At 30.4% G+C, this 25,925-nt stretch overlaps 1 protein-coding gene across 1 annotated transcript; it reads right to left on the bottom strand.

Moving 5' to 3' along the window:
* Positions 1-1,310: 1,310 nt before the first annotated feature.
* LOC132935888 (uncharacterized) lies at positions 1,311-16,923 on the bottom strand. The gene is made up of 3 exons (XM_061002525.1): positions 16,413-16,923; positions 9,241-9,664; positions 1,311-6,050 (listed from the first exon to the last, which is right to left on the bottom strand). The coding sequence occupies exons 1-3, from the start codon at positions 16,682-16,684 to the stop codon at positions 5,685-5,687; spliced, it is 1,062 nt and encodes a 353-aa protein (XP_060858508.1). The 5' UTR covers positions 16,685-16,923; the 3' UTR covers positions 1,311-5,684.
* Positions 16,924-25,925: the final 9,002 nt, after the last annotated feature.

The raw sequence follows: 25,925 nt of genomic DNA, 5'->3' as shown, positions 1-25,925 counted from the left end.
TGATGTATAAAATTATATTTAATTTTTTTTAAATAGGTATATTTTTTTAGAATATTATGATTTCCAATGGTCTAGTGTTTGGCATCCTTAAACGAAAACTTTCACCAAGTACGAACATTTACAGATATGTCATACAGTAGTAAAAAGTTCATATAACCAGTATTTTTAAGAATACTTTTTAAATGTATTCAGAATACGTATTTAAATACTTATTACCATTAGTGTTTAAAATATGTATTCGAATACTGTATTTCAAAAGTATTCAAAATACTGTACAGGCACTTTTTTGTGAATTTAAGTGCTTTTACGTATATAACAAATGTATACTTAAAATTACTGATATTTGTGTTAATTTAAATATAATAAATACGTACATTCATTAATTGGTTCAAGAATTTCAGATGTCACATACCTATTATAATATTATTGTCTAATTAATCTTCAGCAGGGTAGATATGGAATTTAGGTGTTGTGTCATCTACGTATTTAATAAAATTCTTAGAAGCATTATAAGAACAATTTTTAAAATTGTTATACAAAGCAAATAATATATTATATTATATTGTTCGTTGATATAAGTATACGACACGACAGTAAAAAGAAAAAAAGCGGGTAAGTGGGTGTCACTCTGCTTTACAGTAGGTTACAGGTGGGTTACTGTAATAGATGGTGTTAAATTTGAATTCAATGATATAATATCATTGTAAACGATTTTGCGGAGACAGTTTGTCAGCTAAAGATGTTTTATATCATATTTATACATATTATTATTATTCATACGGTAGCCACGGAAGTTGAAATAATATTATTTGTATAATAATGTACTTTAGGAGTTTCAAGCACCTACGAATAATATTATTAAATTATAACACAAAACTAAAATCGTTCGTCTTCGTTTAAATATCTAATTTCAAACAAACTTAAACTTCAAATAACTATGAAAAAACTGCGTTTGTGTATTTTTTTAGATTTTATAAAGTACTTATGTGAAACCTTGTTTTTAATTTTTAATCATTATCTATACAAATTGAAAATTTCATAAATTGTTAACTGTAAAATAATTTTGTGAATTATCAATATGATAAATTTTGTTGAAAGAAATTTGAACACTTCAAATACTTATAAAAAAATACTTGCCTAGGTATGTATTTTTAATATTTTAAACAATGTGTGAGGAACCTTATATTACATTTTTTTAAAAAAATCTTTTCAACTCAACAAATAAAATAAAATTGATATTTAAAGAAAAAAAAATTAAAATATTGAATTAGAAAATAATAATAGGTATTATAAACATTTTAGAAAATTTCAATTATCTACGGTTTTTCGTTTTTAACTTTCAACAAAACAAAAAAATCGTTCGATGAGAAATCAATTTATGGGTGAATATCCAAGGTTGTAAGAATTTAAAACTTCAAACGCTCATAAATATGTAATATGACTTTCCGGTATAGATTTTTTTATAAAGGTATACTTATGAGAAAAGTATTTAGTAGGTATTCTAGAACAAAATGTAAAAAAAAAGTATTTTGAAAGTATTTGAATACTTAACAAGACTGCCCTAAATCAGTATTGTAAGCACAGTGTGTTAACCGAATTTTAAAATTGAGAACACTCAAATGAGTGTTACAATAACAATATTCTATTATTATGTATATCCAACGATGTGTAATTGGTTTAACATATTTAATTCATCCCTGCTCACTGCTCACTTTCTTATTATAGTTATATAATAATATGGATAAGTAATTAAAACAATCTAAGCTTAATTATAATTGTTTAAATTGTATTATTTTATTTTAATGATTAAAAATATTCAATATGTAACTAATAGCCAATTATAGGCATTAGGTAAAACTTTGTCTGAAACTTATTCACCTTTTATTATACTGATATAGGTACCTAATTAATATAATATTATATTATTTACCATATATTGGAATAATAACAATAATATAACCAAAATATGTACTACATTTAAGATGAAGAAATTATGAAATACAATATCAATATAATAATATAATGTAGGAATATTGATTAATAAACTATTTAAACTATTCATGACAACGATAAATTATAAGCAAATACTATATAGGTATTCTATACTATACTATAAACTATGTAAATAAATATATATATATTATATAAAACATTGAACAAGCGATTAATAGACATAGGTAATAGTATGTAGGACGTAGGTATACAATTCAAAATTATATTTCCAAAAAACATAACAATACTAAGCTTTCCACGATCATTCTAAGTAGGTACTGATAAATACAACTTTTTAAATACAATAATGGTTTCATTCTAGAGGCTTACAGGTTATATTTCAATGGATCTGTTGGAAATGCCGGTGTTAATTTATTATTTAAAAATTATTTAATTAATAATATATTAAGTAGAATTATTTGAGTATTTAAAAATTAGAAAAATGTATTTTTTAGTATATGGACGGATTTAAGAAATACCGTAAAATTGAAAAAGTCTTTAATAAAAACTGATTTTATTCTTGTAGGGTTCCAAAATAGGCAAAATTGTTAAATTATGTTATTATACAAATTATAAAATTACCTAATTAATATGCGTATTTTAGTATTTTATCCATTAACAGTATTTTTTTAATACATACGTCAAACACTGAAACACTCAACAACTCCCAACACCTAAAAAAACTCTGAGGGATTTTCCTGCTCCTGACCTACATGACTAGGTACAGTGGGTCCAGAACATAAACAATGTGTCATTATATTATAACAAGATATTTTACGCTCAACATGCATTATAATATATTATTTTACTATTTTTGTTTTTAGATTGTAAGTGAGTCTGTTATCAATTGTACTGCCACGTTAGTTGAAAACATTTGATTTGACATTTTTAAAAGATTTATTATTAAATGCAATTATTATTATAATTTAAATAATGGAATAATATTGTTATTATTATTACCTAGATAAAAAAATAGTATTTTATAAGAATATAAGCTTAACTGGTGTATATAATTTAGTCTGATAATTATAATGAATTAAGTTGTATAAATTAAACACATAAAAAAAAATTGAATTGGTAACATGATTTAAGGCCGCATTTTAAATAGACTTAAAACATTTAGGTAATTCATATAATTAATACTTTTAAAATACAAGCAAAATATAAAAATTGTATTTTGTCAATTTAAAACTTTTTGCCAACATAATGTCATACAAATTTAAGTATAAAATTATGTTTTAAATAAATGGGCTTGGCCACTTCATATAATATAAGTAAAAACAAGTATTTGAAATGTATAAAGGAAATACAGTTTAGGTAAATATCTAAGTAGCTAGTACAAATCAAACTTTATAAATTATTTGTATTATTATTTAATAATATTATAATAATAATGATTAATGAGCTTCACTAAAATTTTTAAGTATGAATAAATGTTTTTATACATCATTTATTATTTACTTTTATAATTTTGTTATTTTTAACAATTTAATGTTTTTAAAATATTAGATTTGTATTTAATCATTTGGTTCGTTATACGTGTTGTAATAAAATATATGCCTTAAAACAAATTTCTCAAGTCTTCGTCTAAATTGATCAAAGCGTAATACTGTTATAGGTACAATGCTGGAATGGGACAATTTAGTAATAGTGTAGAGAATGTGAGGACTGAGGAGACATAGTACTATATTTAAATTTGTTTTTAAATATTTGAGCGTACCTCAACTAATATTTTACAAAAGGAGATTGGCGGACATTAGTTAACGAAAACATTTTAGAATATCTATATTATTGGTTTTTTTTCAATTCCAGCATTAATTTGAATACATGTAAATTGATTAACCTATAGTAGTATATAGTATATATACTGTTAAAAATCGTAATAAAAATGTTAATTTAATTGACTTTCGATTCTTGACAAATTCACTGATCACTTTAATGTAAACAAGTTAACTAAATTATGTCTACATATAATTTATCAGTTACCTGATAAATGTAATTATTATACAGATTTCCAACTTAAACCATGCCTTAAACATACCTAATATATTTTGAATATTGTTACCTACGCTTTATAAGATATAAGTCAACAAATAGAAACATCAATACATTAAGATAGGTTGGTACAAAATTATAATTTATCAAATAGGTACAAACGAAATAGGAATATTTTTAAGTCAAAGGGACGATATATATTCGTAGGTACTTTCATGGATAAATATATTATGTAGGTAGCTAATAATCAAATAGCTAGACTTTTATAGTCTTGTTAGGAAGTAGGGACCAAAAATGAAACATTTATATAATGTTATAATAACAGTTAGCCTGCAACCTTAAATCGTCGTGTGATTCACGGATACTACCTATTTATAAAATATATGAAATTTAAATTCATGCAATCATAATGTTATGTTTCTTCGGTTTTCCTAATAGAAACATATATTTAACGCAAATGCAAGGTGGGATATTTACTTAAATACCTAATATCAAGTAGGGAACAACACACTTAGATGTTTTGATAAAAATATGTTCAACTAAATGGCTCAAGCCTAAACAAGATTTAATAATTATTAATTATTCTATCTCTCTGTCAATTTGATAAAATATGACGTAATAACTTTAGGAAGTGAAAAATCGTCTTTGAAACGACATCACTCACGTCTATATATGACATATGTGCATAATATAACATATGTTAACGAAACATTTAGAATTCATCGATTTAAAATAATATATGGTCATAACGCATTCATTATATGAATCATAAATACCTACCTAATATAATATAATATATTATTATGATTCACACGCGATGATGTCCGCATCCAAATTAACAACAATCAGATAATAATTAAATAATAGATAATAAGAATATTATACAATATAGCAGTTAATTTTTTTTTAGCAGCATTGATATCGATGCTCATATCGAATTAAGTTGCGCGCGAATTTCACTATAACAATAACACTAAATAGAAGAAGTTGCTGCAAAAATCACCTTAAAATCGCTTTTTTTTGAAAATGTAAATTTTTACGGCATAAAACCAAAAACAAAAATCCCCCATAAGTTGGTACAATAACCAGGTATAGGTAGATACTAATAATTATATATAATATAAAAGATATAAGTAGGTTAGGAATAGTTTTTATTATGAACGGACTCTGTATCTTGATTTATTTTTTTCTTTTGGTACAAGAATCAGACAAGTCCGCGGACTTTTCTGAATTTTGCTGCAAATAATGGTCACATTATGACATAAAAAATAAACATAAGTAAACATACTATAGTATGCATACATCCCTCGTCTCGATTAGTGTCAAATACGTGGTTTTAAACGACAAAAAAAAAATGATTGTTGGGAAAAAACCAGATAAGTTCGTTTCTGTTGAAGTTTATAATATAATATTATTACATTTGTATGAAATTAAGGTTAGACATCTACATAAAATACGAACCAACAGTGTCCACTGTTCGTCTTGCATGTCCTGCAGTATCTTTCACGGAATTCAAAATAATTGTGAATAAGTATAATAAAAAAAAAAATTTTAGACCATCAAAAAGTTTTGTATGCTGATCCTGCAGTAACCTGTTTCAAAAAGTCGACTTGTCTGGTAGTTTTTGCAGCAAGTCCTTCAATTATTATATTATTATAATTATAATATAAATTGTCAATATCGTGTGTGTGTGTGTTTTATTGATCTTCCGCGGTGGTGTTCTGCGGATCGATGTTATCCAGCCAGTTGACTATGAACATGTTCCTGTCGTATCTGGTGAACGCCTTTGGCTGATATCTCTTTATGGTGTCTGTGCACACGGCAATGTCGTCCGGGCACAGCGGCTTGCCGGTCCTCGGTACGCTCAAATATTTGCTTGAACCCGCGGCGGCGGCTATGGCAGCTCCGGTGCCGTCATTGCGGTCGGACAACTGCAGTTGGTCCGGTACATGGTCGGCTCCTCCTCCAGAACTCGACTTGTCTAAATTGAATTCGCTCAGTGACAAACGTTCCAATGTCTTGTAAGTGATCAGTAGACGTCGTTGAATATAATTTTGCCGCACCTGCAGAGGACACATGTACATCATTAATTATGTTATAATAATATAATATAAGGTTCGGATTTTAAGTTAAACGCTTTTTTGTTTTGGACAGACAAAGATAGAACAATAATTCTTATATAAAAAAGTGTTTTGCTACATTTGATACACCAATAAATGCATTTTCTGCTTTTTTTTTGATTTTTTATATTTTGTATTAAATTATCAATTTATCACAATAATTTTATCGCATTTACCGTGTAAATCGATAAAAGCTTGTGAAGACGACGCATGTTCGATGTTATGTTTAAAATTAAAAATATTAGTAATGACTAATGACTAGAAAGTGGGTGTGTCATTTTCCACGTACAAAAATAATTCAAGTTTAAACCGTCAACACTTTACCGAAAAATATTATATATTGTCGAAGTATGACTATAATTTTTTTTGTTACGGCTGCACTGAAAGTTTAGTTTTTGATGCCCATTGAAGTGTTGGAAGGCGACCTTTTTCCGTCCAGCGGGTGGTAAAGTGGGAATTCCCATAGTAGGTACCCGGTGGTAAAATGGAAAACCCTAAAAGTGATGGGCGCGCATATCACGTGTAGGTATCTCCTGCACAACCAGACACTGAAATCTATACCACAGTCCTTACAAAACATAAGCTTTTGGTTACATCTTTTATTCATGCACCTCTTTGCACGACGCGTAATAGTATATTGTGTGGAAAGGGCGGGAAGTGAGCTATTTCAGTCGCGGGCGACGTGTGTGGTACGAGCCGCAGACGACGCCACAGGCAAGGGCCGAATGACTGAAATTGCCTTCCCGCACGAGCCACACGTACTATTTTTTCACGCCTCTGTGTTCATCGATCACGGCAAAGGTAAGGATCTATATGCAACAGCTAGACTATTCTTCAAAAATAATATTTCTTGAAAGAATAGATTTGGTTTTATTTATTTTAAGCGTCACTGCGTCATGCATGGAGGCTATAATATGAATACCTATAAGATGTAACCAAAATTTTATGTTTTGTAAGGACCGTGGTATAGATTTTAGTGTCTGGTTGTGCAAAAGAGATACGTGTGACATGCACTTTTGGGGATTTCCACTTTGCCACCCGCTGGACGCAAAAAGGTCGCTTTCCAACGCTTCAACGAGTTCAACCGCTATCGAACACCAAACTTTCAGAGCAGGCGTGACAAAAACATTTTTATTTCATGCAAGTTAAATTATTATTGTATTGAAAGTGTAATGTGAGCGGAGCAATTAATTTTTTTTTCCTTCGGTGATTTTAAAATATTTTCCTTTAATAAAAAAAACTACATAATCGCCACTGCCAATTTTTACGGATACGGTACGGCCCGTGGCCTGCTGACTGATGAAGGCCAATAAATCATCTGACGATGCATTCATCTCCGTAAGTACCTTATATACATGAATGTTTGACAAGATGTATGTGCATTAGCTATCTACTCAAGTTGGTATTTGAAAATCAGTAGGAAAACCAAAATGTTTATAGAATTACAAAAAAATTACCTCGACTCCATCATCATAGTGATCGATGCACGCTCGTATCGGTGTCACGTGAGTGCATATTGCGGGGCTGGAAGGGACTTAACAGTTCGTACCCTCCACGTGCCTAAATTTTTTTAATATGATTATCCTATTATAATGTGCATGATTAAATGGAGTAGGTAAGCATACACTTTTTTTTAAGAGAGACTCCGACCCTAGAAGCTCCCACAATTCAAGCAATTAAAAAAAAATCATTTAAAACTAATTATTTTACCTATTATAGACCATAGTTAATAGTTATTAAATACATATATATTATGCGGCAATTTAGTCATATATTATTGACATATTATACCTAACCGTCATTATATAGTGGCTATAATAACGACAAATTAATATTATATCAACAGTTACTGTTGACTGAAATATAATAAATATTTTTTCGTTCTACACACATAATTTTAGGCCATTACACATAACGTTATCTAGATTTTTATCCTATTTCGGTGATTGCAAGTTTTAATTGTTATATTATATACATTACCGGATAATAATAATAATTTGGTACATAGCAATAGATGCTTGAGTGATAATTGAGTGTATACGTTTACCCAGGTGTAAGGGTAAAGAGAGCCAAAATAATTTACTTACCAGTTACCCTGAAGGCTGAAATCGTCTACCTAAGTATATAATATTATGTATATCGTAGGTTCTAAACTGTAATACCTCCGCTAATAAGGCCACACCAAGGTATGCCCAAAGACCACTATAATAATACCACTATATAAGACAAATATGATAGAACGGATTTTTTATTCATTGACGTTTGTGGTGGATTTAATATTATTTTACATTTTTTGTAAATTATTATCATATTATTGTACGTAATAATTAAATTTATCTTATCTTATATTTATTTTTATCTCGAATCGCGGAAAATATACCAATATGCTGCAGTAATCGTCGATACAGATCTCGCACGGAAGTAGATAATAAATTAAATAATTTATAACGTAGCTACGTAGATAATTTTTTACTGCTTTATAATTTTGACAATGCCGATGTTTTGCGACATTTAGAACGGTTCTATCTTTAGACATTAAAGTGATACGTGACTGATCCGTAATAAACATGAACGATACTTGGTAAATTCGAAAAACAAAGTTTAAGACCAACAACTAATCTAGATGATTGTATTGCAAAACATTTATTACGTATCTTATTTTAGATAGGTTGGTAAATTTATAACAACCATTATATTTTACAGTATGTCTGTAATAACTATTAGCGTTACGCCGTTACCCAGGAGCCACCACGAGGAAGTTGGCTCTTTATAATATTGTCCCCCAAAAATGGTTTTTTGCATCTTTAATATAAGAATATTTGTATTATTACAATATATATAAAACCTATATAAAAAAAAATGTAAATATTATAAAATATATTATTATATAAATATAGATTGATATGTATGACTTATACTGAATCAATAAAAATAAAAAATCTTTATTTTTGTATTAAACCTTTTTTGGGGGAACTTACGACGATAACAGGGCGTTTTGTGTTACGTAGTATTATGTATGTATGTACTATTACTATCTTTTAATATTATGTATATATATACTATCAAACACACACACACACACCCACACACACCCACACACCTGTACGCTCAAATAATAATTTGAAGCCTGTACCTTTTTGTTGACGGATCTCACTAGGTCGGTGGGACTGAAAGCGGACGACGCGTAGCTGTTGTGCAGCGAGCTGGAGTACCGACTCGGCGACGGCAGCTGCGACGTGGACGCCATGTCGCCGACCACCACGCACGTGGACAGAGATCGCGACGTGTTGCCCAACCGGCCCTGCATGGTGGTGGCCATCAGAAGCACGTCCGAGTTTATGCGCAACTTGTTTATGGCCAGCTCGGAAGCGCTGTGCGGCATGCGGACGTCCTCGCTGTCCGCCAGCCAACACCCAGTGTCCATGCTGGTCGCGTCTGCGATGTCGCTGGTGCTGAAGCTTTTGGATAGACCGAGCGCTGACTGCAGTGCCCCGCAGCTTTTTATCAAATCGTTCTCTTCCTCGAACCACACCGAATTAGTTATGTCCTGTGACATCCTGTTCGGACATACGAAACAATAATATTAACGTTTAAGTATTTGATTTGAGTAAGGTATAGGTATGACCTATATGTGTAATGTGTGGCTTATTGGCAGGATTGAATAAAAATAAAGATGAACATTGTTGTAGGGAAATTTAATTTTGAAATTACTGTGTCAACAGGCACTTTTTAATAATTTTTAAAGTACAACATTAATAATATTATGGGTACAACATAAAATATAAATTCGTATTATATATAATACAATATACCGTGTGTTCGCGAAATCAAAGTACCTATATACTGTATAATGAAATTACCCATATTACTCAGTACCCTATACATATTTTTGAATTCAGTTTGCGGGACATGATACTAGACTATTAGATTATAAATCTCCCGCAGACAGAATTCTAAAATATGTTTAGGGCACTGAGTAATGTAGGTAACCGAGTTATAGGAGTATCCAGTTTTCATGGAAACACTCAAGGTATATATATATATATATATTAGGTATTTGAATAAATAGGTATATTGATAGGATTGTACGTATCAATACGTGTTCGACAATCTCATGACTTTGGTACCTGTACAGAACAATTATATTGTGAACTATAATATATTAATTTAGGACTTTACATACAGCGTACTACCTATATTAAAATATGTACTAAATTAATTAATCTTAATATTATGTTTTATACTTTTATACAATCAAACCGATTCAGTATTGAAAAATAAATATTGAACAAATTATATTAAGCATTAATATAATATTGTGTTGTATACTAAATTGGAAAATATATATTACTGCTCTGATGTAAAATTTGGCGTTTGTCATATACTGCAAGATACCCATAGATATTGTTTACCGGCTAAACACGTCTGTTCCATAAATTAGCAATATTATCAGATTTAAGATAGGAACCTGCTATACTATAAAATTTATATTTTTTCGAATATTTTATCGTTCACTGCAGCGTTTGTTTACGGACAAAATATATTATTTATTAGACATATAGCTTATACTGCACGGATAAACATTATTGCAATTGATTACATAAGACTGAGCGAAGGTCGTAACGTAATTGCTTATGAAACGACTACTTAAAGCGAAGTAGTTATATATATATAATGAATATTGATTAATATGAGTACCTATACGTTATTTTTGATACGTTTGAAAATTAAAATCCAAACGGTATACCTATGGATAAATATTTTAATTATAATATACCTACCTATATGAAGTTTTGCGAAAAATTCAAAAACGTCTATTTTAAGAACATTTTATGTAATCCAAAAATATTTAACGAAAAATATGATAGGTATATACTATTTTCATTAAACAGTTTGGATCTTTACGCAGAGGCACATATGATAATAATTATTTAATAATCGTCTAGTAAAAATGTTTTATTTTATCTAAAATATAACATAATTGTAATTATCTATTTGTATTCAGTCGACAGTCATTAACAGTAACCTGGTGAGTAATGATTACTATTATTATAGGTATTATTAAATACGAATATTTAAAAAAAAAACTTATTTTAAATGTGATATAATGTTAGTGTTTGTAGAATTTATGCATCATATTTACAAACATACTAGTCAGTAAACTACTATATAGCCTGACATTTCAATAAATACATAAACCTAAATTAAACTATCACACACAATTCTATAAAAGTAATTTTCTGAGGCAATTTTTTTTTATAGATTCTAACAAATTTTGTGTGGGTTGAAATTTAAATTTGGTATTGATTTTAAATTACTTTTTTTATTTTTGTATATTCTTAAAAACAAAATCAATGCATGTGGTACGCAACTTATATAGGTAGGTATAAATAAGGGTAGGTGATTTGTGACAACATAATCAATAACATATAAGAAATGGTACAAGACGAAACCTGCACCCTTCGGTGATAATATACGTAGAGATTTTAATATTTTATGATATCGAAAAGTCTTCTTACTTTGATTAAGTATTTTATATAAGAGAAAACAATTAATGTTAAAAAAAACCAACGTAAACCACAGTAAAAAAGTACAGATAATTTTCAATGACTATATAATAACTTACTATGATTTCTAAATTTATTCAAGAATAAAAATTAATTTTGAATTCATTTAATAATATTAAAGTAATATTAATTAATAATATTTTTGTAAAATAAAAGTTGATGATAATTTTAAATTTTAAATTATTTGTACTGTAATATATTTTTAGGAAAAAAATTCTTTGTTTTTAAAAATATATTAAAAATAATTTTTGTGACAAAATATTTTACAACTAATTTAAATTTTCTTCTCTTTTTTATCGGATATACATTTTTAGTCTCAGTTTTTTAAATCAAAATAGTAATAATATATTTTTTGAAAGCATATAATATTTAACTATTGTTAAAATAAATATGTGTAAATATATAATAAATGCATCAATTTATTGTTTTCTTAAACTTTGTGTACGTATTAATGTTGTTTATTTATTAGGTATATTATGGGTCGATAGGTATGCCATTTTTTTTTTTATAAATAATTAAATTAAAATAAAAACTTAAACAATCTATTTTATTTTATTTTGAGTGTTACTGCTGGGTGACTTCTCTCATCACGTCTCCACGTCTTGTACATATACCTATATATATTTTTATCTTCACACATATTGTAAATTCTAAATACCTACCATTACAGATTGTATAATATATTCCAATAAATGTTAAAAAAATTTTATTTTATATGCGGATCTTACATATGATATAGTATAATTTCCCATAGATATCATTGCTCCACTTTTATAGTTTATATTTTCCATCCTTCCGCTTATTTTGCTAATGTAACCGGTATTATTTAATCGTCAGGATTTTGGGAATATAATTTCAATGCATGTTCTATATTATTTCATATTTGTATTGTTAACATTTTTATTTTATTCACCTGTGAAGCATTATTACGTTTTTGATACAGCCTATATTCTGCTAATTTTTAAACATAAAATTAATAACAAAAATTATTTTATGCATAAAATATATAATAATATAGTATGGCAAAACGTAATTTAATATGTGAATAGTTTAATGAGAATAAGTAATAACTTCAAATGAACTTTTCAATTAAATATTATAATTAATTATAAATACTTCTATTATAGGTATACACACCTACTATGGTATTTATAAATTTATAATCAATGTTTTAAGCAAAAATATGTCGGTCCTTGGCATATCTAAGTTGATTAAATATCTTATTTTACTGAATTACAATTTGATTAAATTTAATTATCTATAAAAGCGCATAAGCGAAATCTCAAAAACAATTATTGGTTAAAAACATTTTATTACGTGTCAGTGTTATTTACGTCTCAATTTATAAAATTATTTGATTAATTCGACATTTAAAAATAGAACGTAATACAATATCAACCGAAAATAATATAATAATTAAGAATTTAAAACGAACTTTTTAATTAAGGTAAAGATATGTGTATCTAAGTATAAGTATTGCAATTTCAGATTTGTATCATTTTATTTCTAACCATTTGAATAATAAAATTACGTAGTCGTTGTAAATAAAATGTTATGAGAATCATAGAGTATAAAATATTTGGGGTATTTACAATTTATTTTATTGAATAACATTTTTTACCAGGATTATTTTTCTTTTTCTATTTTAATATTCATTAGCGGGTACCTGCATTCTATTAAGTTTTATAATTCATGCGCATAATGCATATTATTTAAAACATTAATTAACTCATATTTTTAGAGTAAAATAGCTTGTTATATTCATACGATATGATAATAATATGATCTGACGATGTTTATGACAATCACTATTTTAACTAAATTTTTAGTGTACAAGTGCGTGTCAATTAATTATTTACTATACCAAACTCGTCTGTTTTAAAATTTTAACTGTATGATGACAAAACTCACGTGATGTATAATGCATTCATATTTAATTTATATTGAATATTTCGCATAATTATGTATATTAAATTATGTATAACGTGCAATCAATACCATATACCTATATTTTTTTTTAAATAATTCCATGGCCGTTTAAAATATTTTCACTGCATATCGATTAACGAGCGTATCTACATAATATTAAAATGTTTGAATTAACTCAAAAATCATACACTCATAATAAAATAATTGTTCATATAGTATAATATATGCATTCATCACAATTAATTTATATAATACGCCTTTAAGTTGAACTTAACAAGTGGTTGATACAGGCTTGCAGTAATGTGCCACTTTTCAATATTATAAGTATCTACGTAGGTACAGTGAAAATTGCAACGATTCCAAGGGCCAGTGAGTTTTTCTCGTTGTAACCACTAACCGATATAGCTTATTCTATATACTGTATGAACTTAGAATGAGTGCTTCTTTTAAATTGAAAAGTGGAAAATACTAAAATAAAACCCGATTTTTCCCTACTGAAAACCCGTACCTACCTACTTAGACTGAACGCCCAATATTATTGAACGTTTTTACACTTAATATATATTTATATATTATAATATGTTAATATGTATACATAGTGGCATAGTGTTATACCCTGTATAGTAGCTCGGTGGTATGGACGACGGGCGTTATATGTTTCCACCAAAAGTATAAAGGAACTATTAAAAGCTGCTATATAATAGTAAGTATATTTATAATACCATAAAATATTGAAAAAAAATGATTTTCTTAGCTATAATAATATTATAGGTAATATTTATAAATTTGTTTTTTTCTCTGCAATTAAACCGTACTTGTGATTAGTGGCATTTTTGTTGTTCTTACCTATATTGACATATTATATATAGGTATAGGTACTAAACATTTTTAATTGCTATTTAGCTACTACCTATAATTTATTGTTTTACTAATAAATATATATATACTATGTCAGACATATCAAATATAAATGCGGGGCTAGTATCAATAGTATAATACAACGTCCGGACACAAGATTGTAACATATTTAATTTCTCTCAAAGCGTTTCTAGATTGAAATCTATTGCTTCAGACAAAAGTAATAATAGTCCAAACATGTTATATGTGTGCGCTAATGCTTATAGGTCAAGTTCTTAAAAACTGTAAGTATATAATATTGTATGTCAAGTACCTATAATATATTATGTAGAAAACAGTGTTTTTTTAAAATTATTACAACATTTTCAGGCTGAATGATAAGACTAACCTCGGTTTAGCCAGCGGACTATTGAAACGATTTTGTGAAGACAAAGTACCTATCTATCGCAGGATTCTCTAATTCGGAATTATGTATAATACGTTAAGGGTAAAATAAGTAGAAAATTGTTATCTGAAAATTATAATACTGAAAGTCCAATATTTCCAACAACGCCCGAACATGGTACAAGTATCGGTGAAAGTATAATATACTATGTGGACAAAGTTAATTAAATTGAATAATATTGTTAAATGAAAAGAACGGACATGCCTATACTCCGTAGGTACGTATTGAACACAGGCCACTGGGCACAGGGTAGAATTTACAATATCAGTTATCACAATAATACTGCATAAATTAACCAAATTGCAGAGTGGATATAAGGATATGATCGCTTTACGTAACATAAGAGTTTCTGAAAGACACACATAAGTGTGGTTGCAAAAGTTCCATAATAGTGGTAAAAATATTAATTATTTCATGTGAATGCGTGTTAATATATTTGATTAAATTGTATATTTTAAGTTCATTATGGTCATTTTAACTCTAATAGTGGTAAAAAATAACTTAATAACAATTAGGTAGGTAGGTAGGTACTGCTTTTAATAATACCTATTTTGTTTAATATGTTAAATAATATTTTGTTTTTCCCTAGCTACTTGATTGTAATTTTTCAACTTTTAAGTTAATTTCAATTGTCGTAATAGTGGCTTAAATAAAAAATAATGTTGGTACCCCTAAAAGTATTTTTTAATTTGTTTTGTTTTTTCTAATTAAATATTAGTTTTAAATTTTAATATATATTTGAATTCACTCGCCTTTATTCGGTCACTGTGCACAATATGTCGGGGCAAGGTAGACTATATTATAATGCTCCTACTTTGACGGCAATACCCGACTTCCTATTCTTTACCCGCAACATTATATAACTAGGGGTATCCAAACAGTCGATCTTTGACGATTTCAGAGTCGATCCCCATTTGTTCGGTACATAATAATATTATGTTATAATTATGTTATAATATATTATATATTACCTATATTATATTATGTTATAAAATAACAACAATATAGTTGCATGCATATTTCGGATTAACCTGTTTCTGTAAAATGGCATTTTCTCACACGAAGCTTATAAAAACAGAATACCGAGTAACATTTTCAGATAATCATTAAGAGCAGCGTCTTCGTTTAGCAGTCAGCGACTATTTCCTAAATAACAATCAACTGGTCAACGAATGACACGGTTCTACGCCAAAAGTATGATTTTAATTTATTTTGAAATTATTTAGACATTTAATGCATAACCGGGTGTAAAACACTCTTACATAACTTTTTATTTTTATATTTTTAAGTAGCTATACCTATATTAATTATTATTAGGTTATTTTAGTTATAGATACTTAAAAATAAAAATAATAATTTTTTACGACAGCTGATCCTCAAAGGAAAATTAATATTATATTCTCAGTACAACATAATCAAAACAAGTTTGGCCATCCCTGTAAATATTATAATATCATCATACCTATCCACATCGTCGTAGATAATATTATTATTTTTATAATATACCTTTTGAAAAACGCTTCGGGATAAGAGCTGGTGACGCGGTTCAGGACGACGGCGGTGGTGGCGAAGGGCTGTTGTTGCTGTTGATGGGCGCCGGTGGAGGTCCTGGAGGCGGCGCACGACGCAAAGTCCTTGTCGCGAGACGGCGACCGCGGCATCCGACAACCGGTGGCCATTATTATCGGCAGGTTTTGGCCGCCGCCGCCACCGCCGCCGCTGCCGCTCCGATTGTCCGGCCGGCGACACGACTGCAGTCCTCCGTCGCTGGACGTCATCGTTACCGATAAACTCACACCGCGGTATTCACGGTATATACCGCGACTCAACCTCGTTTGATAGTAATACAATAATCAGGTATATAGGTAGGTATGTCGTATTATACGCGCAGCCGGTTTTGATGGCGATGACGTGTCTGAGACGTCCTGCTGCAACTTGTGGCGCGGCGTACTTTAGCGCGCTTTCCTCTTCGGAGACCGGTGGTGCTTGCGGCGGCAGCGATGGTGCGCGTTTTCGTGCCGACGGGCGCGTACTGCGCTCGCAGCCGGGCCGGGTCGCGCGCGTAACACAACAACAATACAACTTTAATCGATAGTGGAGAGACTCCCGTGGTAGGCGGCGTCGGCGGTGTCGGCGATATCGGCGGCGGCGTATCATAATACATTTTATTATTATTACTATGTATGTATATAAGCTATGATGTCACGTCCAGTGTGACCGCTTCGACGGGGCCGCCGGAGTGTATAGGTCATAATATTTGGTATAATGGTATATCATATTATACGACCGGGGATATTACATCAAAACATATAACTATATTTGAAACCCGGAAAAACGCCGTTTAAACCGCTCCAAATTAATGTGCATTTAACATTTTGTTTGAACGTTTAAAAGTTATGAAGGTCTTTAAAAGTTTTTAATTACGACCAAAAAAATTAAATCCATCATTTGGGCCAAGCGCTTATTCAAATCATAATAATAAAACTACGCCGTTAAACAGTAGGTAGCCTGTGCGAAATAAAAAATACTTCATAAAATGGGGGGGGGGGATGTTAATAGCTGGAAATTATTTAAGGTAAATCGTGTTTCCAAAAAAAAAGGTTATAGTCATATATTGGTGCGTTAACTGAGTCCCGCAAAATTTTGTTAATTTTCATTTGGGGTGATTCAATTTAAAAATAAGTATACCTATCTAATGATCTACAATGACATGTTAGGTTACAGAGGTGTTAATTTCACTAATTGAGTTTAGCAACGGAACCTAACCTTGAAAAAACTTAAATACCACGCCATCCTGTGTGCATTTAATCGTATATAATCTCGTGTTAGTGAACAGTTAGTGTTGCAGGAATTCCTTACGAGTATAAAAAAAATTAACCTTATGATAAATGAAAAGAAAAATCGTTGAAAGAGATCGATTGCTACACATTTTGAAAAAAGAGATAGATATTTAATGTCGGGATCACATCGTTAGAATATATAGGTAAGTGTATCAGATTCTGAATGGAGCAGAAGAATGTACTTATTGTATTCACAATGATTTTTTTTCTGTCTGTCATCATTCATCAACATTTGGGCTAGTAAAAATGCTCCAATTTTCGTCATCAGCATTTTTTTTGATTGAAAAGTGAATCTAGTTGGCACTTTTGAGATGCCAAAATTGAAAATTTCTAGTAGTTTTAGAAAGCGTCTGGAAAAAAAATGAAAATTTATAATTTGTAATGTATAATTATTATGATGAATATTATTATAATTAAAATATAAAATGTAAATTGTTTTTTCCGGCTAATGACATCATTGTTGACGCCGTAATAAATATTTAAAAAAAAAATAAATACTATTTTAATTATTTTGTTGTAATTTAAAAATATTATTCGTGGGTACTTAAAAATTCTCAAATATATTATTATAATAATATGATAATATGCAAATAATATTAAAACAACTTACCGGCTACCGTATTAATAAATAATAATAACAATATAAATATACCTAATATAAAATAATATCCTAGGCTGACAAACCGACTCATAGGCGCAAATAGGGGGCGGGGGCTTACCCCTCCAAAAACTAATGATTTCACTACTAAAATTTAAGAGCATCATAAGAGTATCAAGTATAGATTTGAGCTACAGCCCCTCCCCCCTCCAATTTCAAACACTATTTACTCCTATGCAAACCGTCTCCGCTCAGAATCGTTTTTCATATAAAATGATATTATATCACTGAATTCAAATTTAACAACGCCCATTACAGTCAGTGGCGTATTTAGGGGTTTCCGACTATAGGCACTTTCCAATTCACCGCCTATCCCTCCCCATCCCTCCTAAATTTTGCTACTCATGCCTCCCCAACCCACATTGAATGGCAGCGTTTTTTGTTTCCTATGTGCGTACTGGTTCGTACCGTATTGCGTGTGTGTTTAATATGTAGGTAGCTATTTAATTTTGAGCAAACGGATGCGATTGTTTACGGTTTAATTTGTAATTTTAAATTATATAGTATATAATTAGTTTAAAAATTATTTTTCCACTCAAGAAATTAGTAAAATTTGATTTCATCAAATAAAAATACTTTTTATAATTTTGTAAAAAATTATTTTAAATTAGACTCCCTCCAATTAATTTCACCGCTCTTGGTCCGGGCTTATAGGGTCTGTGCCGAAATACGCATCTGATTACTGCAGTGACCCATTTGTAACCAACTGTACAGCAGAGTGACACCCACTTACCCACTTTTTTCTTTTAATTCCATGATAATAATATTATAGTATAAATGGTTTTAGTGATCAAAATCATACAAAAATATCGGAAAATAAATAAATCTGCAGTATAACTTAAGAGTCGCAGAACTTAAAATATCTTCGTCTTACAATTTTACCGTGATTTTGCAGTTTTAGCTTTTATATTAGACCATTAGAGTGATTATATCACGCCACTATCATACTTAAACAAAAGAATACTATCAAGGGTCTGTCAAAGGCTATTATCATAGGTGGACAGACCTATAGGAAAACCGAGAATTTCCTGGTTAAGCCTTTTCCGTATTTGGGAAATGAGGCTCTCTTTCGTCGTTTGGCGGAATAACGCTTTGATGGTAAAATGCATGAACATAATTATTGAGTATGAATCATAGTAACTACAAAACCCACACATTTAGACGAGCATAATATGATCATAATATATTGATATTATACAATAGAAATTAGAAAAGAAATTGAATTCAGATTAATTATATTAAGGACGTACTTGTGTAATTTGCACCAAAAACAAAAACAAAAATTTTAAAGAGGACGTCGCACCCGCATAGGTAAGAACATTATCTGAACACAGATAAAAGTTTGATAATAGGTCAATTCACTCAAATAACAAAACTGACAGCACACTATAAATGAAACTGGTGACCGAAAATTTGGTATGTTGTACGTGTATAAGACGGAGACAACATATGCGGGTGCGACGTCCTCATAACTCTGAAGCCTGTGATTATTTGCACCACATAAAACTAGATAAAAGTATATTATGTGATTAATTAATCTGCGCAATATTGTACCTATACAAATTGTTTTTTAAACTTATAAATTTATATTTTATTTATCAACCAAGTTAATTTCAATAGATAGGTACATTTCAAGAAAAATATTAAAATGTACATAAAGTAAAATAAAAAATGTATGCTAAATGAAATTGTAGGTATACTTAGCTACTTACTTTTTGTATAAATGAGTAATAACTCAGTTAATAATAAATTATGTAAAAATCAGGAATATTATAATTCATTGTGCTTTGTGTTATTGAGAGAACACTAGGTACGTACATTTGTTGTGTCCATCTCACACACGTATAACATAACACATTTTCGTTCACTAGTTTCATTAGTGTGCTGTTTGTTTTGATATTAGAGTGATTGACCTACCTATTATAAAACTTTATGGTAGAACCATTATCTGTGGCTAAGCATCTGCTTAGTGTTTTTATTCAATATTTTAATTTTTCGATCAAGATATGAGTATTTTTTATTTGTAATAATAAATACAATATTAATATCTCGCTTGAAAATAAAATATCAAATATCGCCGACGCTTAGGCACAGATAATGTTCTTACTGTTACTGCTTACGCCTATGATAATACCTATTCACTCTAATAACTAACTAATGGCACACTATTGAAAATAGTGAACGAAAATTTGGTATGTAGTACATTAATTACTGTAAGACGGAGTCACGGAGACAACAAACTCTTGGGTAGCATCCTTTTAATTCATGTTTTATGTGCTATAAGCCTATAACTGATGTGAGTTCGGTTAATTTAGGGTGAATTCCAATAATTCAAATTGAATGTGTGGTGCAGATTACCAAAAACAATATTTATACGTGGTGAAAATAATATTATGTTTTTTTAAACATTTTGGCACAAGTCACATACGTACTTAAATGTAAATATTATTTGTGCTAATTTATTACAAGTACTAAAATAGGCACAAAATACCATATCCCGCATTAAGAACTACCACAGTACTGACTACGAAAATAAGGAGGAAGAAGCTATATATTTTAGTCTAATTAATAAGTCGAATACCTAGATCTTTGTATACTTACCTAACTATTATATTCTTACACGATAAAAATGTCTTATCGTTCCGCCGAGGTTGCGCTGCCACCAACTATAATGGATTACCGGCAGGTAGTGGTAAGGTTGGGTTACGACCTTAGCAGCCGTAAGGTGTGTTACCTATTTTTGTTACAAAATGGATTCTCAAGAATTAATTAAAAGATAAAGAACTTAGGGCCATATTCATGATCGATGCTTAAGAATAAGTATTGCTTAAGCTATACTTATGAATCAAATGAGATTCATAAACGAGACTTTAACTTAATAAAATAAAAAAGTATTATTTAAATTAAGGTTGGTCAAGAATACATTAAGCATTGCTTTTAGTTAGCATTATTTTCATCATACGATTTTTTTATTTTGTAGAAATTCTAAATCCAAAAACCGTAGATACTTGAATTGTTCACCAAAGGACATGCACATTCATTTTGTATGAGCGATTGAATTTAAAATGTACGATTTTAATTTATAATATTATTTTTTTGTAATCTAAAACAAATTTTTCGTTAAGAGTTGAATGTTTTTACCACTATGCGTATATTATTATTTACTTTACAAACATTAACACAATATTCATTTATGATTAAAACGAGGTGTCTATACACTCGACACCTACTACGCAGAAGAGTGACTTCCCTGATTTCCTAAGTTCTCATACTCTTGAAAATTGTTTAGCCACAAGCAGATGATACAATAAAAAAATTTACTGTTTACACATAGTATTGCACAATGTTTCAGAATTCTCACCACAGATGACAGATATGAGCAGGATTTGTATCCTCAACAATGTGTGCACAGTAAATTATAATAATTGTCATATCATAGAAATAAAACAGTAAAACAGTTTATATCGCACCCAAATAATATATTTAAATTCGTTGAAATTTTAAAAACTTGCAAAATTGTATAACGCATATAATATATTATATAATATATATAATATATTATATAATGTATACAGATACTTATAATATGCCAAATATAATATATATTAGTTTGATAAGTAGTAGAAATATTCAATTACATTTTTGTTACTTACAAACTTTTTGTAAGAATTCTGACGAAATTAGGTATGTTAAGCCGGGTTCTGGGACTTAGCATACATTTCCATATTATGCTGTCAAAAATGCGTTGATATTCGATTAGGTACGTTTCCATTTATAATGGGAAATCAGAACATCGTAGCGGCTATAATATACATTATCAGAAAGGTAATATTGTGTAATATTATTACAATGTATGCTAAGTATGTACCCAGCTTTACGTAATTTCGTTAAAAAAAATTGTCCACGTAATTTCCCAGCAGAACAACAATATTTTAACTACTGTCCATTATAATACCTACCCACCTAAACAATTACGATTTTATATATACTTTATGCACTGCGCACGTTATGCACGTTTCTTTCGTCCTGTTCATCCTTCTAATCCAGGGGTCGACGGCCCACGGGGGGGGGGGGGGACATAACTGGTCTGCCAAAAATATTTTTTTTTATGCTGGTTTTTCGCACACGATAGATATTAACTGATCTATTTTTATGATGTATTTGGATGTATTTTACATACATATCTCCAAAACGACGTTTTTAAAGAATAAATATCCTTCAAAATTAGGCAACTGATCTCCACCTTGAAAATACACTGAGCATTGATTGTTCTTAAAGAGTGTACCGAATTTTAAAAATTGACTAATATAATATTATCATATTAAATAATTTTTTTTGAACAGCTTGAATCGTATTTTCAACACAAAAATAAATACATTAATTATCAACTAATATCTTAGTTTTTTCTGGCTTTTGACATTTTTTTTCAAAGAAAATGCCATTGAATTGTATTTCCGATCTCTGTTCTAACCTATAACCTGACTTAAACATTTAAAATAATCCATTTTTAATATAATAATAATATAATCCGGACAATACCATAATTATTGTGTACTATATTCTATGTTGGAGATCATGTATATTATATCGTGTTCAGTCTGAAAACACGTTGAATTTAAACCCAAATAGTTAATTTAATTTTGAATAGACAAAAAATAAATGAATATGAAATTATCTATGTTGTACTATTCTGTATAATATTCCAAGAAACGATGAACAGTCCTTAATAATATATACAGTCTTGTTAAATACATAATTCCAAATTTAAATATTTGTATTTATGTACTTTTAGATTCTGATCGGTGGAAAAGTGAATCTAGTTGGTGCTTGGTGAGGTCAACATTTAAAATTAAAAGTATTTTCAAAAGCACCTGGAAAACAAAAAAAAAAATTTAAGGAAAAACGGGAATTTTTACGTGAAATTTGTTTTTGAAAAAATTGATTAATTTATTAACTTTTTTTTATACAACACAGAATATTTTGACTTGTTTTGAGCTGTTAAAAGGTGCGTGACGTTGAACGGTGTTAGATAAAAGTAAAACGAGACTTATGGTAAGTTACAAACGCTAAAACGCATTTCGGTAGAAAAAATGGACACAAAATATTATACAGCTTAATTAATAAAGCATTGAATGTCTTTTATTAAAAATAATATTTTCTAGTCAGAGTGACGTATTTCCGTGCAGTGTACAACAAAAGCTAGTAATTATATGGTTATATACTTATATATAGTTTGTATAATAATATCAAAGAAAGTGTATTGTTTATAAAAATTAATTTCTCAACAACTAAAATAATAATTATATTATTAAAAAACTCATGGTTTTTTTTTTTAAATTTGTCTCTCTTTATCAGCGTTAAAAAAATATTATATTTTCACAGCTGTCAAAATGTTTACTGAACGTATTGGTCCGGAAAATAATTAATAAATTACACTAATTGTTTTGACTTGGTGCCAACGACGAACGACAGTAATGAAATTACTCTCAAGCAGTGTTAACACATACACACACACGCGCGCAATAAACGAGACCATGTTTGATATTTTTTTCAGACTTTTCGCCACGATTTTCGTTTGGCCTTACGCAGGATGTGACTCAAATCTATTAGCACAATGTGCTGTGAAGTTGCTGAACGTAAGTAATCTATTCCGGACCACGGTTTACGTTACGATGAGTCCGGGGGTCACTCGTAACTTTCGATCGGAACTATTGTTTTCTATGCACCAAAACTATAAGCCCGCGTTGTTGTTGAACAAATTTCACGTGGAATTATTCAACCCGAATCAGTATATTCTGCCGCACGCGTACCTGGTGGCTGCGCGTAACACATCCGATCTAATCGACCATTTGGACACGATTAACGTGACGGACGCGTTGTGGCGACCGGAAGTGAATTTCGTCGTGATCTTGGAAACGTTCACCGAGTTGTCTCAACACATACTAGAACCCGTGTTTCGGCGGTTCTGGACCAACAACATGTTCAAGTCGGTGTTACTGATACCAGCGATCGACGATGATGCAGTTGAAGCGTTTTACTGGTATCCGTTTCAGAAGAGGTGTGGCGAGTATCACACGCCGACTCTGGAGGACTTGTGCACTCTGGGAGACAACAACGACAGTCAATGGACCTTTCTCGACGTGTTTGAAAAAATAATCCCGAACACGTTCTACAACTGTACGGTGAAGATAGTCGGGTTCAATTGGGCGCCTATGACTTTGCTGTCGAATCAGACGCCTAGGACGATGTTACATGGCATGGACGTCGAGGTGGTCAAGCTGATGGGCCGGATAGGGAACGTAAAGCTAGAGTTTCACGAGGTAAAAAAGAATCAACGATGGGGAGTCAAGTTAGCGAACGGAACTTGGAATGGTGGGTTTGGTGAGTTGAGCAGACATCGAGCCGATTTCCTAATCGGGGGTGGAATTCTCACAGCCGAGCGTAGGGAGATGTTCGATTCCGCGCCGGCACGGCAAGTCATTCGATTTCCAATTTACACGCCACTACCGAGAAAGTTGCCGTACTGGCAAAACATATTAAAAGTGTTCTCCGGTAACTTTTGGCTAACGCTATTCGTAGTTTTCTTCTTGACGTCTACTCTGCTCTGGCTGTCCGGTATTAGTTTACCAACGGAGAGACGTGCGTTTTCCGACTGTGGTTACTGTTTCGTTATTTCTTGGGCCATATTGTGCAGCGTAGCCAGTGGACAGCAACCCACATCGGTGTCGTCGAAAATGATTTTCCTATCGTGGGTCATATACATGTTGCACATAAGTGCTGTGTACACGTCGATGCAATTGATATACCTGTATAAGCCAAAGTACGAGCCGCCAATGCGCACCATAAATGACGTCAGGGAGTCCGGACTTACAATATGCAGTGTACCGACTTTTATACCGATAGCGCATGCGATGGACAAAGAAAATTTTAACTTGACCGAGTATATACCCTGTATTGATATGGTAGCATCTGCAAAAAGACTTTTGAAGAAAAAAGATATCATCATACTTGACCCGGAAGACCATTTCGAGGCTTTGATTTCGGGTTCAATCAAAAAAGTCAATAAAGTGGAAGAAGTAGTTATTGTGTACAATATTGGTATATTCATGCAGAAGGGGAATCCGTACAAAGGCATACTGTCGAAAGCCCAAATCACTGCATATGAAACTGGATTGCATGATAAATGGAGACAAGATGCAACACCATCACAGCCAATAAAGAAAGAAAGAAATATCAAAGTGAAGAAATTGAGTGTTAATGAATTACAGGGTGCGTTTATAATACTAATATGTGGGCTTGGCACGAGTTTAGTGATATTCATTTTTGAATGGTTAATCGGACCAAATTAATTTATTGCCTATTTATCATAACCTATTTCTATACACTTTACAATTTTGATTTTTTTTATGCTTCGCGATAAAACTATTGAATCATTTGTAATTTTTTGATGGTCACCGCTCTAATGTAATAAATATACCTACAGCAATAAAAATGTTTAGTACGATAACAAACGCGGTTCAT

Source organism: Metopolophium dirhodum, chromosome 1, assembly GCF_019925205.1.
Source record: "Metopolophium dirhodum isolate CAU chromosome 1, ASM1992520v1, whole genome shotgun sequence".
Lineage (NCBI taxonomy): Eukaryota > Metazoa > Arthropoda > Insecta > Hemiptera > Aphididae > Metopolophium > Metopolophium dirhodum.
The sequence above is the reverse complement of the archived record's forward strand: the minus strand, read 5'-3'. Positions and strand labels throughout refer to the sequence as shown.